Source organism: Lachnellula hyalina (assembly GCF_007821495.1).
Source record: "Lachnellula hyalina strain CBS 185.66 chromosome Unknown contig00052, whole genome shotgun sequence".
Taxonomy (NCBI): Eukaryota; Fungi; Ascomycota; class Leotiomycetes; order Helotiales; family Lachnaceae; genus Lachnellula; species Lachnellula hyalina.
The window spans coordinates 83,610-97,043 of record NW_022157166.1 but is presented as its reverse complement, the minus strand read 5'-3'; the positions used below and the strand labels follow the sequence as shown (position 1 = coordinate 97,043).

General features: G+C 47.7%; 2 protein-coding genes across 2 annotated transcripts; one reads left to right on the top strand and one right to left on the bottom strand.

The window, feature by feature from the left end:
- Nucleotides 1–463: 463 nt before the first annotated feature.
- On the bottom strand, nt 464–8,644 carry FUM1 (Highly reducing polyketide synthase; the record flags this gene model as incomplete). The annotated part of the gene is made up of 14 exons (XM_031149210.1): nt 464–1,357; nt 1,406–1,883; nt 1,940–2,280; nt 2,326–2,400; nt 2,451–2,744; nt 2,791–3,654; nt 3,720–3,842; nt 3,896–6,033; nt 6,087–6,542; nt 6,569–7,022; nt 7,071–7,183; nt 7,232–7,355; nt 7,407–7,920; nt 7,977–8,644. The coding sequence occupies 14 exons, from the start codon at nt 8,642–8,644 to the stop codon at nt 464–466; spliced, it is 7,536 nt and encodes a 2,511-aa protein (XP_031006041.1).
- A 2,872-nt stretch (nt 8,645–11,516) lies between these two features.
- CYP52A12 (Cytochrome P450) lies at nt 11,517–13,429 on the top strand (the record flags this gene model as incomplete). Its single annotated transcript, XM_031149209.1, has 7 exons — nt 11,517–11,885; nt 11,945–12,017; nt 12,075–12,121; nt 12,184–12,422; nt 12,475–12,887; nt 12,945–13,046; nt 13,101–13,429. The coding sequence occupies 7 exons, from the start codon at nt 11,517–11,519 to the stop codon at nt 13,427–13,429; spliced, it is 1,572 nt and encodes a 523-aa protein (XP_031006038.1).
- Nucleotides 13,430–13,434: the final 5 nt, after the last annotated feature.

Below are 13,434 nucleotides of genomic sequence, written 5' to 3'. Positions count from 1 at the left end.
ACGAAGTGCCAAGTCAAAGGATGAGGAAGAAGGTTTACATGCACGTGGTTATCACGGGATCTCAGGTTGCTCTTCTACATCTTTATCTATCGAGTCTCAAATGAATGATACAGAGATACTTGGAACGTATAATCTGCAGCTTGGAAATCATACATGTCACGACAAACAATGCCTTTTGGGCTATGGAAACCCAAAGTCCGCAACAGCCGAGGCTCACATCATTCGCACATGAAAAGCATCAACGACCGAATTTTACCAATGTTTTAAACAACAAAGACTACAACAAATTACACGAAACAATGAGAGGATAGTAAATACTGTAAGTCTATTGATATTTGCAAGGAAGAGGCCTAAATAAATCTAATATTGAAAGCAAATGCTCATCCCTTATCTTGATCGTATCATACCGGAAACCCGTCAACTCGAAAACCATCTCATAACATCATCACGGCGCAATCACTCCTCACGAGTCACTCGGCTTGTCTTCTGATGGCTGCAACTTTTCCAAGAGCTTCTTAGCCGCCAGCTCTCCCAGCTCCACAATCGACTTCGCGTTCATCATCTCCAAAACCGTGACAGGGAACCCGAAGCTCTCGCGCCACCAATTTCGTAGGTCAATCGCGATGAGTGAGTCTAACCCGAGGGCTGTAGGTGCAAGGGTTATATCGAGATCCTCCTCTGGCTTCATCAGACTGATGAAGAGTCGAAGCCCAATTTCGCGAGCAAGGAACTCCGCACTGGCTTTCTCAGTAAGCATGGCAGGCTTGGCGTGGGCATCTGCTAAGAAGAGTCGGAGAGGCTCATTATCTGATGCAGCCGAACTCGAGGACGCGGCTTCCAGGTTGCGATAAACTGCCATACGAGGGTCTCGTTTCCAGATACTGCGGTTTCCGGGCTCTGCCAGGGGCATGGTTGAGCGAAGACCGATGCCGACCTGTCCTGGGTTGGTATAGGTCTTGGCGGGAGATGCTGGCGCTGGAGCAGAGCGACCCATCATCATTTGAAGGGAGTCCAAGACATCTTGTTCGTGTAGGCCGTGGAGGGAAGTGGAGAGCAATGTGTCTAGAACAGATTGATTCTCGCTGACGTAGCCAGCATCCACGACACATCCAATATCCAAGACTGATGCTGGGAGCCCAAGGCCGTGGCGATATTGCACGAAAGCGTCAAGGAATGTGTTGCCGGAGTTGTAGTTGACTTGACCCCACTGCCCGACGAGTCCGGAGAATGATGAGAAGAGGATGAGGAAGTCCAGAGTCTCCTTCTCCAGAGCTTTGTGAAGATTCCAGGTCCCATCGACCTTAGGAGCGACAGCTGCATTCCATTCATCAATCGACATCCTCGCAAAGGCTTGATCCTATAGAGTCGTTAGTTTGGCTCACTACATTGAAACTGGATTGCTTACTCTCAAGACCATGGACATCTGCATAGCACCCCCAATGGGCATCGTTGCATTTTTTACCACGTTTTCAACGTCGGCCAAGACAGACACACTGCCAGCAAATGCCTGCACAGAGCATCCCATAGTCTCGAGCTCCTTGAAATAGGATTTATGAGCCTCTGTCTTTCCTGCTGATCTTGAAAGGAAAATTAAGTTCTTAGCTCCGCTTTCAGCCATCCATGTCGAGATTGCTTGACCGAGACCACCCAGGCCACCGATCATCAAGTATGAAACATCTGGGCGAAGAGTGAGCTTTTTAGCTGTTGATGTTCCTGCCAACTCTTCGGGATTGAGGGGCATTTTCAGAACAATCTTGCCCATGTGCTGTCCCTGTTGCATATAACGGAATGCATCCTTGATTTGAGCCGCTTCGAATACCTTGATGGGCCTGACTGGCTTGATGGCACCCCGGATGTATAATTGAAGGACTTTATTGAGCAGTCTGAAGCGCAGAATCAGTACCAAACTTTACATGGAAAGGGGGCCTTGAAAACTTACTTGTGGATCACATCTGGACGCTCTTCGGCCATGACAGCGAGATCAATACCAAAGAACGATCGGTTTGCTTCGAAGAGGGACATTCCTAATTTTCCTTGGCCTATGAAATCACGCTTTCCGATTTCGAGCATTTTTCCGTATTGAGCCACACATTGCCAAGAAGCGTGAAGCAAATCACCCGAAAGAGAGTTGAGCACCATGTCCACTCCTTTGCCGTTAGTCGCCCGTAAGATGTCGGGTAGGAAGGATGCATCTCTGGAGTGGAAAATGTGATCCCGAGCAATGCCATAGGTATCCATAAGATATTTGACCTTGTCCTCGTTGCCGACGGTCAAGTAAATCTGATATTGTCAGTTCGGTTTCAAACTCAGTGGCTGTGAACCTACCTCTGCGCCAATATATTGGGCAATCTGAATCGCAGCAATACCTACTCCACCTGCAGCCGAGTGGATGAGAATGGTCTGATTGTAGTTAGCAATTGGGATCTATCGATTTAGACGACCTGACTTACCTGGTCTTTCTCAAGATGGCCCAAATCCATGACGGAATGAACCACTGTGCCATAGACGACCGGCATTGTAGCAGCATCCTCGAAGCTAAGGCTGTTGGGTATCTTGACACAAAGCTTCGAGTTGGCCTTCACCCGAGTCTCCAGAGTGCCAGTCGCTTGAACGACAACACGGTCTCCTGGTGCTAGTCGAGTGACTGCAGAGCCTACCTTGCGGATGAATCCCGCACACTCGCATCCTAACCCACTGCTGTCGCTTCTCTGGGCATCAACAATGCCCATAGAGATGAGAACATCCTATTTGGTTAGCGATTGGTTGCACAAAGTGTGTTGGAGAGCTTACTTTGAAGTTCATGCCGATGGCGTGAGTTTCCACGATCACCTCGTCACTCTTCAACTCGGGTTCGGGGAACTGCGCCCAGTGAAGGGTTTCAATCATGCCTTTCTTTTCAACTTCCAGCCTTTTCGGCATTCTGCTTGCAGCAGTCTGAGACAGCTCCTTGTTGACAGATATCCAGTGGAAACGACTGGTATAGATGATATTCTCGGCGACCGCAAATTCCATGTCAGAGTCCACTTCTTCTTCCTTGGTTCGACGCTGGAATTTAGAGAACACATCAGCCACACGGCCCCAGTTGTCCGGACTGACAGTGTCTAGCTCCAAAGTTGCAAGGGAAACCCCCAACTCGGAACGAGCTGTTCTGGCAATTCCGATTGCTTGAGCGTAGCGCGGATCTTTGCACAGGATTTGGGAAGATTGAGTTACCCAGAGCATACCGATATTCTCGTTCTGCAGATGCAAAGTATAGTCTTGGAAGCTCTTCAACTTTTCGGCCTCGATATCGGTGAAGAAAGGTTCAGCAAGATCCACGACTGCAATGATATCCTGCTTGGCTGGAGGTAGTTGGGGATACTCAATGACGTCCACTCCGAAGCCTCGGCCTTTCAAAACAGTCTCCAGTTCTGTGACAGCGGAGTCTGTTGACTTTGCCGACAACAGAGTGACGGTCTTGCCAGATTTGTCTACAGTCGCGGGTCGGGCTAGAATATTGGCGTTATTCTGGTAAGGTTTCTCGTCATCATACAACACTGTTTCAGCTCCGGAGAATCCAGATTTCTTCAGCTCTTCGTCCCATCTCTGGGGCGAGACGAATGGTTGCTCAAATCGATTGTCTGCTTCTCCAAGCCACCAGCCTTGGAACAAGCCCTAAAATAGCGTTAGTAAGTAGGTTCATGGTACCGACCGTCCATCGATGTTCGGCTGAAACGTACCATGATGTAGTTGACCCATTTGGAATCTGGGCACAGTTCCTGGAGGAACAATTGGCCGTTAGGTTGAAGCAATTTGTGGATATTGGAGAGCGATTCCTGGAGAACTGGGGTTGCATGAATGACCTGTCGGTAGTGTTAGCATTTGTTCATTCTCTACTCGACCCAAAGCTTCATACATTGGTTGCAACGATCAGGTCGTATGAGTTTGCCTCAAAGCCTTGCGCAATCGGGTCTTTGCTGACGTCCAGAACAGCATAGTCGATAGCAGCATAGTTGTGGAACCGTTCCTTGGCAGCACCGAAGAATCCAGCAGAGATATCCGTGAAGGTGTACTTCGCATACATTCGCTCACCAAACGTGGAAGAGAGGTTCTTCAAGATGATGTCTGTTGTACCACCAGTACCGGCACCAATTTCCAAAATCTTCAGGTGTGGTTTCTTGTGGGTTAGCGAACTGAAGAAATCTGTGTAATCCCACTGGCCAGCAAAGTTGTAAATCTCAGTCAGGATATCATCCTTCATGAGCAGCTCAAGAGGATCAACCTTCCCATCAATAATATCTTGGATATTCTCAACAATTCTTGCCAGAGCTGTGCCGGCAGCGGGCGAGTCTGTAGCCTTCAAAGCGGTAGAAGTCTCGTCAATAAGACTCATGCGAGCCTTTTGGTCAAGCTTTGCTAGATCTTTTGCATCGTCCACAAGTGCATAGTCACCTGCCTCAATGCGCAATACCTGTTTCGCAATCCAGGCAATGAATTGATTCAAATGGGGCTGTTCCGACTTCAAGCTGGAAACTCGAGAGCTAGTCTCGAGGATGCACAATGCGGTCAACTTCTCACCAAGCTTGTGGGTTTCCCTCACACTCTTGACTGTTCGTATCAAGTCTTTGTTTTGGAGGAAGTCGATGTCCGGCTTCCATTCAAGCTGAATGGCTGCGTGAGGATCTGGATCATTTCCAGAATCGTTCTCCACGGGTGAGAGCCTCAACCCTCTCAGGCGCATGACCGGCTCGCCGTTTGTTGCCCCGAAAGCGTCGCCGATGACAACGCCCTTTCGGGAGGATACCGTCTCGGCAAACATGCGAACGTCTGAAACACTCTTTCGTATCGAAAGGAAATCGATAGAAGTGGGCAAGCACATCTGGTTAAGCTTGCGTGCTTGACCGTAGGCAAGGGCAGCACTGACCAGCTGAAAGCAAGGATCAAGCGTTGCAGGGTGAAGAGAGTAAGGGGACTCGTCCTCGCGCTCCCAGTTCTTGACATCGGCAACCGCTGTATGCTCATTTACGCCAGCGGATATGTTGTCCAACCCACTGAAAGCTGGACCATAATTCAAGCTCACTTTTCGCATCGCGGCGTACCAGTGATGAGTAGACACTTCGCGCGGAAGCTTATCAAGCTTCGTAGTGCCGACCAAATCTGTCTCAAAGCCACTACGAACTTGGCCAACACAGTGTTTGGTCCACGCAGCTCCATTATAAGACGTGACAGTAAAGTCATACCAATCCGAGTCGAGAGAGACGGTTAGTCGACTGGGCCGCAGGCTCGTCATCACTTCCGTGTCCTTTGAGTCTTCAAGAACCATAGCGGCGGTGAGTGTGACATTTCTGACAGTATAGTCTTCGGAAGTGGTGAGTTGGCGGATTGCCTCTCCCACCATGGAGAGATAACCAGCAGCTGGGAACACAATGTCTGTAGAGATCTTGTGGTCTGCGATCCAGGGTACATTGTCCAACTTCAAGATGTTGCGCCATGTCGGTTCAAAGTCATTGACTTCAGCAACACGAGATCCGAGGACGTCATGGTGAGGGAATTTAAGGTACCGATATGCCTTGGACAGGCGCGACTCATTCCAGAACTTCCTCTCATAATGCCAAGGATACAGCGGCAAATCTGGAAGAACAGTTCGGCTTGGATTCATAATTGAGAAGTCCAGTTTCGTCCCGTGGCAATGCAGTTGCCCAATGGCAGACAGGAAAGTTTTGGTACCATTATTGTTCCTTTGCAAAGTGGAGAGATAGGCATGGCTACCGGTTGCAGTGCTGAATATCTGTCGGAGAGGCCCAGCAAGGGCGGAGTGGGGCCCAATTTCGATGAACAAACTGTTTTGGACTGCAGGGCCCAGGATGGACTTCACAGCTGTGCTGAAAAGCACAGGCGATTCAAGATTAGATCTCCAGTAAGCTGCATCCAGCTTGCCGGCTTGTCTGATGGCTTTTCCGGTGACACTGGAGAAGAATGGCACTGTCGGTTTACGACTGGAGACCTTATCCTGGATCAAGGCTTGATACTGCTCGCCAATGGCCGCCATGTGATCTGTTATATTGTTAATTCTATTCGAGTGAATTGCAATTCTTGGGTTGACTTACGGGAATGATAAGCCATGTCTACTTTCAGACGCCGTACCAATTTGTCTGGATTGGCTTGTCCAATGGTGTCCATGACTTCGAGCAGTTTGTCTGCATCACCAGATAGTGTAACGCTCTCAGGGCTGTTTTCACAAGCAATGACTACGCCGGGAACCAGGAAAGGGGTGACTGCATCACGCCCCAAACCAATCGCAGCCATACCTCCGGCAAGGCCTTGTAATTTCATGACTTGGCCCCTATAGTATGCCATCAAGATAGCCTCATCTGCAGTGATTGCTTCCGCAGCGTACGCACCGGCTATTTCACCACTTGAATGACCCACCACGGCCTGGGGCTTGACGTCCCACGACCGGAAGAGGTTTACAAGGGCAATCTGGACAGCGGAGCATAGCGGTTGGGACATTTCAGGACGGTTAATCAAACTAGTTGCCTGTGGCTTCAACAGCTCATCTGTATCTGTTAGCAAACATCTCGTCTTGTACAAGTGGAGCACATGCCTTCTATTGTCCAAGAGGGAGGATCTGGACAATGCGCGAGGGTCTTGTCCATCGCTCTGATATCATCCTGGAAGGAGGGGTAATCGGTCAACAGCTCTTTACCCATACCTGCCCATTGGGCACCTTGGCCGGTGAAAACAAAAACTAGGACTCGCTGATTTCCTGGTCTGATAGGTGGAGCAAAGGTCAGTGGCTCGTCGAGGCCGGCGACGGTAAATGATCGATATTGCATATGGGTTCTCCTTGATGCCAAAGTGTAGGCAAGATCACTCAAACTTGCGCTTCTTTCTTCGATGAATTTCTCATAATTCTGAGTAACTCTCTTGAGAGATTCCTGGTGGTTGGCAGAGAATACGAGCAACTCAGGTCGAGCGAGAGCATTAGAAGCCAACGACTTGGGACGACCAACGTTCCACGCCGCAGCAGAGTCAATGACAACCTAAAATGTGAGTGACATGCCACAACTTATGGGATACTTGTTACTTACGTGGGCATTTGAGCCCCCAATTCCGAAGGAATTGACGCTAACTCTCTCCTTTCGGCCTACGGGCCAAGCCATAGGCTCCAGCGGCACGGTGAGTTTTGAAGCTTCAAATGGAACTTTTTCCTAGTTAGCAATGAGCTTTGCCATGATTTGCAATTACTTACTTTTTGGATTTCCATTCTTGAAACGCATATTCGGGGGAATCGTCAACTTTTCCATTGCCAAAAGCATTTTGAAGGTGCTCGTTAAACCCGAGGCACCTTCCGAGTGCCCAACATTTGGTTTCACCTTTGAAAGTTAGCTGGAAGAAATACTAAGTAGGATGCAGCCATCACATACAGCTCCGATGATGACACCATCCTTTCCAAAAACTCTTGCTACTGCGTTGGTCTCAACAGGATCACCGATAGGTGTGCCGGTCCCGTGGCATTCTACCATGGCCGTTTCCGAAAAGTTATCAATGCCGGCGACTTTGTAGGCTCTCCTCATCAGTGTTTCATGAGCATCTGTATTAGGGTATGAGATTCCAGGAGTTTTTCCGTCGCAGTTTATAGCTGTTGATCGAACAACACCTCGAATCGGATCACCGTCACGAATTGCGTCGCTCAATTTCTTGATATAGACGCAATTCACGGCTTCTCCTCTCGCATAACCATCAGCGCTGGCATCAAATGACTTGCACGTGCCAGTTGGCGACACAACGCCTTGTTCTGTCATGGCAATCGTCATTGTTGGTGTCATGATGAGATTTGTGCCAGCAACAACTGCGGACGTGCAATCACCGTTCCGAAGAGCGTCACAAGCCATATGAAGGCCTATAAGCGAAGATGAACAGCCAGTCTTGATGACCAAACTGTGAGGAGTATTAGTATACTTGGAGTCACATGACGAATGCGAAGTGTTTCTCACCTGGGACCCTTGAAATCGAATTCGTAAGAAACTCTGTTCGCAAGAACATAGTCTCCATGGCCCGTGATCCGATACGAGCCCATCTCCTGGGTATCTCGTAGCTGAGTCTCTAGCCAATCCTCTCCGAAGACGCCAATATAGCAACCAACGTTCTCCCCTCTCCAGTTAGTTTCACCGGAATTTTCCAGCGTTTCCCAAACGACTTCCATTAGGAGCCGCTGTTGCGGGTCCAGTCTGTCGAGTTCCTTTTTACCCAGATTGAAGAACCCGGAATCAAAGTCGTCAAGGTTAATATCCTCTAAGAAGTACCCCGAATCTGTCGCGACACTTTGGGGCTTTTTCGTTTTGTTGTAGAAAGCGTCAACGTTGTACCGATCCGCGGGTACGCGGCAACGTGCCTCTCTCTTTTCAATGAGCATTTTCCAGAAAGACTCCGAATCATGAACTCCGCCAGGAAGTCTCATTCCCATGCCGATGATGGCGATAGGTTCTGCTCCAGCTTCGGGGAGTTTGCTGAAGCCATTTGTGTAACCATTGGTATGGCCATTGGTAGTTCCATTCGTTTCGGGGGGTGTGTTGCTGCCGTCTGAACTTGAAGAATGGAAGCCATTCCCATTAAGCTCGACGCCATTTGTTGAACCATTGGTATGACCGTTGGTTGCACTCATCTTGTCTTGAAGATTTCTAGTGAAGTCTATGACGAAAGCACAGGAGACCCCACTGGTGTTGAAAAGTAGGTCTTGAGTCTAGGTATTTGAAAGGAATGAGTTGATGATGGTCTTGTCGGGCACACTCTCACATGTAAGCTCCTGTCTTATAATGTATACCAAGGAGCTTATCAAGAAGTAGTGCATGGGGAGGACGCGGGTGAGGATGGGGAACAGGGGGAGCTTCCGCCTTGCGCTAGAGAAACGTGGCTTTCTGAGGTGCCTTACCCTAGTCGCGCATGGAATCCGACGAGCTTGGATAGAGATCCTGTGCTATGCACTTAGCTCCAAGTTTACAATAGAGCTGAAGTTGTGATCACAAATGTGCCGAACCGGGGAATAAGCCATTCAGAAGTCAAGATGCTGAATTAAATTGGGTAAGTCTATGATACCGGTCCCCTCTGCATTCGGAAACTGAATATTCTGGAGCACCGAATCGTGTATTACTAGCTCGTTATATATGTTCACCAATTGGTAACATATACACGTGTACATCCATGTTCAAATAGTCTTTGGTTCCTGTACCCTGTTAAGCCTCACTAGGATAGTTCCGTGCCGCCAGCACACATTGTCTCTCTTCTCCGTGTTTTTGTGTGTGTAGTATAGTTCAAAGTCCCTACTATATTTAGTCTGTATTTCTATACTCTGCGCTATCCAAAACCCTAGCTTTGTCTAGAAATAAGTCTTTGATTAAGAACTCTCACTTTAAGGTCATTTATCCTATAATCCTGAAGTCGTATATTAGGGTTATAACTTAGTTATATACGTAGGATTCTAGAAATTCACACTAAGTAGTAGGGATTGTCAGACTTAATAGAAAAATTAGAGTTGGAGTAAGTCGGCTACTAGTCGATTTATCCTTCAAGTCTAAGGCTGACTATTTCCGTGTAAAGATAGGTTTCGCCCATATCATTGGTCTTTTGGCCTACTGGTAAGCCATTGCTGAAGTCAAACTTCTCGACTAGTGCCTTCACGAGCCCTGTATTTCGTCGAATTTAAGGTGTTGGAGCATAGTAGCGCGGAACATATAAGCGTGGGGTAAATATTATCAATCGGGCGTTTAGTGTTAAAATTGGGGAAACACCATGAGTACTTGTGGCTTCGAATGTACGCCATCTCTCGTCCTTCTAGGTCAAGACTCTTAAAATAGAAGATTCACGCGCGGAGTAGCTTGTTAGAGCAGAGCTCAAGTTGCTAATGGTCTTACGTGAAAAGACTGCACTCAAACAGTCAAAAGGAAAACGTTTAGTAGGCTTACTCACCGTTGTCGAATTTTCGTATACCTTCGTATGCAGGTATGATAATACCACGAGAAGGCTTAGCAGTAAGCTATTGGCTTCTTTTACTTAAATATATAATACAAATGAAACCGAACCGCAACGCGTCGTCGAATATATAAAATAAGCTCCCGCTCCATTCAGCGTTTCCGACTGGCCAGACCAGAAATTGTGGAGTTGTGCACACAAGTGATATTGTCAGACAGGGTGTAGATCCGCTGATCTAAGCAACGCATCTATCCAAAAACTACCTTACCTACCTCTCAAGCGCTACGCGCTAGTTCTGAGACGGCACAGTATAATTCAGTAGCTTCAGCGTCAGAACAGGCTTTGTTATTCGCTTGCATACCGACATAACAACATCGTTGACTGCATCCGGTTAGGAACGCGGGACGGCACGGCTCAGCGGTGGTGGACAAGCGGAGGAGGATCGTGCCTGCCCTTAGCAGATGTCAGCACAGCATCGGGATACGAAAGGGTGCTCCGTCTGAACTCTCGGACTACCGAATGCTATTTTTGACCCTTGAGCTGAACTGAATGAATATTATTATACAAAAGTAGGCCATATAGAGATATTTACGCCTATATAATTACTACTGTTCTCGCTTGTACTTGTATATTTTAAGATAGGTAACTAACTACCTTTCATGAGTACAACAATCTTGTGATTATAGGATCTTCATCCCTTATGCATAGTTGTAAACTTTCCCTTAATAGTATAAGCAATCAACCTGGATGCGTGGAACGTAGCGATATATACTCGCTTCTCCCTGTGTATAATCTTATATATCCCTTGAAAATACGCGTGTAGTATAAGACGAGCCGAACAGGTATATCTGAGTCTAGGTCAGAAGACAAACCTCCGTAAAACATGATATTCTGTTTCTTGGTACTCCGAGCATGCCGCGAACCTGTCAGTCGGTGTCCGATAAGAAGACTGGGATGGTATACATCTCAGGGATTGTACATGTCTTGAAGTTCCCAAGCCATTTGATAAGGATCCGAGAGCCAAGCCAATGCAAAGATGAAGCTGGCGCTTTAAACATCGAGGTGAAGTGAATGGGGGTGAACTAAAGTTCCTGCATATGCTGATAGCATGTGGTACCCTTGCGGGGTTTCATTGCATCCTGCAAGTCGCTGAAGTACTCGTAATAAGTCAAATAATGCCAAAATCGCGGCTGGATATCTTATCGCCGCACAAAGTGATGAATTCGATCATCCCTTCAGCTCTCAGCTCCTGTGTCCTCTTAGCTCTTCCCTCTATTGGCATGGCGGGAAAGGAATCGGCATTATGCTCGAAGTTTCATGATTCGTAGACTCGTACAAGGCTTGTAAACTAGCTAAAACAGCGGCCAAGATATGCTCCTACTTTAACAAACCATGGTAGCGGGGTTGGGGGCTTGGTTCCTCGTGGCGTGTTTCTCATAAGCACTTCCTGCATTGCGACTTATACTTCTTGCTGCAAACGAGAGGATCGCAGCCTGCTCCCTCGTCATTCTTCTGCTCATCTAAACCTCTAGATCGTGACACTTTATTCTACATCACTTTCAGAAATCATGGCAACAGGCAGTCTCTGGGAGAAATTGCCCTCGATGGCTTCCATTTCGCATGAGAAAAAGTCGCTCTTCCTTGTTCTTGCCCCGTGTCTTATTTTATTCATCGTCATCTCATCGTTTGTCAAGTCCGTATCTAGAAAGAGACAAATCAGGGCCCTTGGTGGTTTTGCCCCTCGGGTTCACTCATGGGCCCCATTTGAACTCGATCTCTTGGTCACGGCGACAAAACATCTTATAAACAACACCTTTTTCGAATGGACTCACAAGCTGCTCACCAGACCTGGCCATACCATAGAATTCAACATATTTGGCAGGCGTATCCTCTTCACTGATGCCGCTGAGAATATTAAGACCATCATGGCTACAAATGTAAGTAGCGTTTGCATTTGAATCACTGCCCTTATTATATTTAGCTGAACGAATGTTAGTTTTCCGTTTGGCCAAAAGGGCATCATATGCATGCTATTTGGGAGGTAGCACTGGGCGACTCAATCTTCACGAGTAAGTTGTCTGAACATGCCGAACAGTTCGAGTCCTGCGCTAATCTAGTTTCTGTAGCTGATGGTGAAGAATGGCTGGCGAGTAAAGCCCTGCTTCGACCTTATGTAAGTGAACTGTGAACCTTGAATTGGTTGTTATCCTAGGAAAGTCTCTGACTCGGCAATAGGTTGCCAAGGCCCGCCCGAATGACTTGGAAGAAACCGAGATTGATTTCCAGGAACTGAAGAAACATTTGATGAAGCCAGAGGCCCACGACGTATACGACTTAGCTGATCGTTATCAACTCGATGTCGTAACGCGCATATTTCTCGGGCACTCTGCTGGATCACTCCCCGCTACTAAACAAGAATTCCGAGTAGCAATGGAGAAAGTATTTGACTGGAACACCAAAAGAATTTTGCTGGGGTAAGCAGTTACCTGGTAGCCGTATGAAAACCACTAATGGTTTAATAAACAGACCGTTTGGAACGAAAGTCCCCATGGGCATCGTGGCGGCAGGCCCACTGAAAATAGTCAACGAATACGTCGCCTCTTTTGTAGACCGAGTCAAAGCTATGTCTCCCTCGGATATCGAAGCTATCCCTGAGAACGAACAGAACCTTGTTCATGGACTGATCAGAAACGGAAAGGACCCCAAGAGCATCAGAGACCAATTGTTGGCCGTTCTCACAGCAGCAAAGGATCCCTCGGCAATTTCAATTGGATGGAACCTCTTTGAGCTGGCTCGAAATCCCGAAGTGGCTGCGAAACTTCAAGAAGAGATTCTCTCAGTGGTTGGCAGTTACTCGATACCCCCAACAGCCGCACAGTTGAACGAATTGACTTACGCAAAATGCATTATGAGGGAGTCTTTACGGGTATATGCATCCTGTAAGTATTATCAGACGCTCGGCGAGTATTGAATCGAATGAGACTAACTAGGCAAAGTGGGTTACAACATTCGCACATGTTCAGCAGACACCACTCTCCCGGTCGGCGGGGGAGTAAATGGCCAAGAACCCGTCGGCGTGCTTGCAAACACCCAATGCGGTAAGATTTCCCCCATATCCATGTTCCAGCGACTTATTTCTGACAAAATACCAGTTTACTCAACACTCGGTCTTCAACGACGCAAAGACGTCTGGGGAGAAGATGCTGAAAGCTGGAGGCCTGAGAGATGGCTCAATTATAAACCAGCCACCTGGGACTACATCCCCTTCAACCACGGTCCTCGTGTTTGCATGGGACGCAACTTTGGCCAACAGCAGATCTTGTATGTGCTTGTTCGGATCTATCAGGAGTTCGGCCGTATTGAGCTAGTATCTCCCAAAGAACAGCAGATCCGAGTGGAGCTGAACACAAAAATGGCACATAAATGTATGTGCAAGTTCCATCCTCGAGAGAGGTCTGAAGTGGAAAAGACCGGCATCTAGATGTC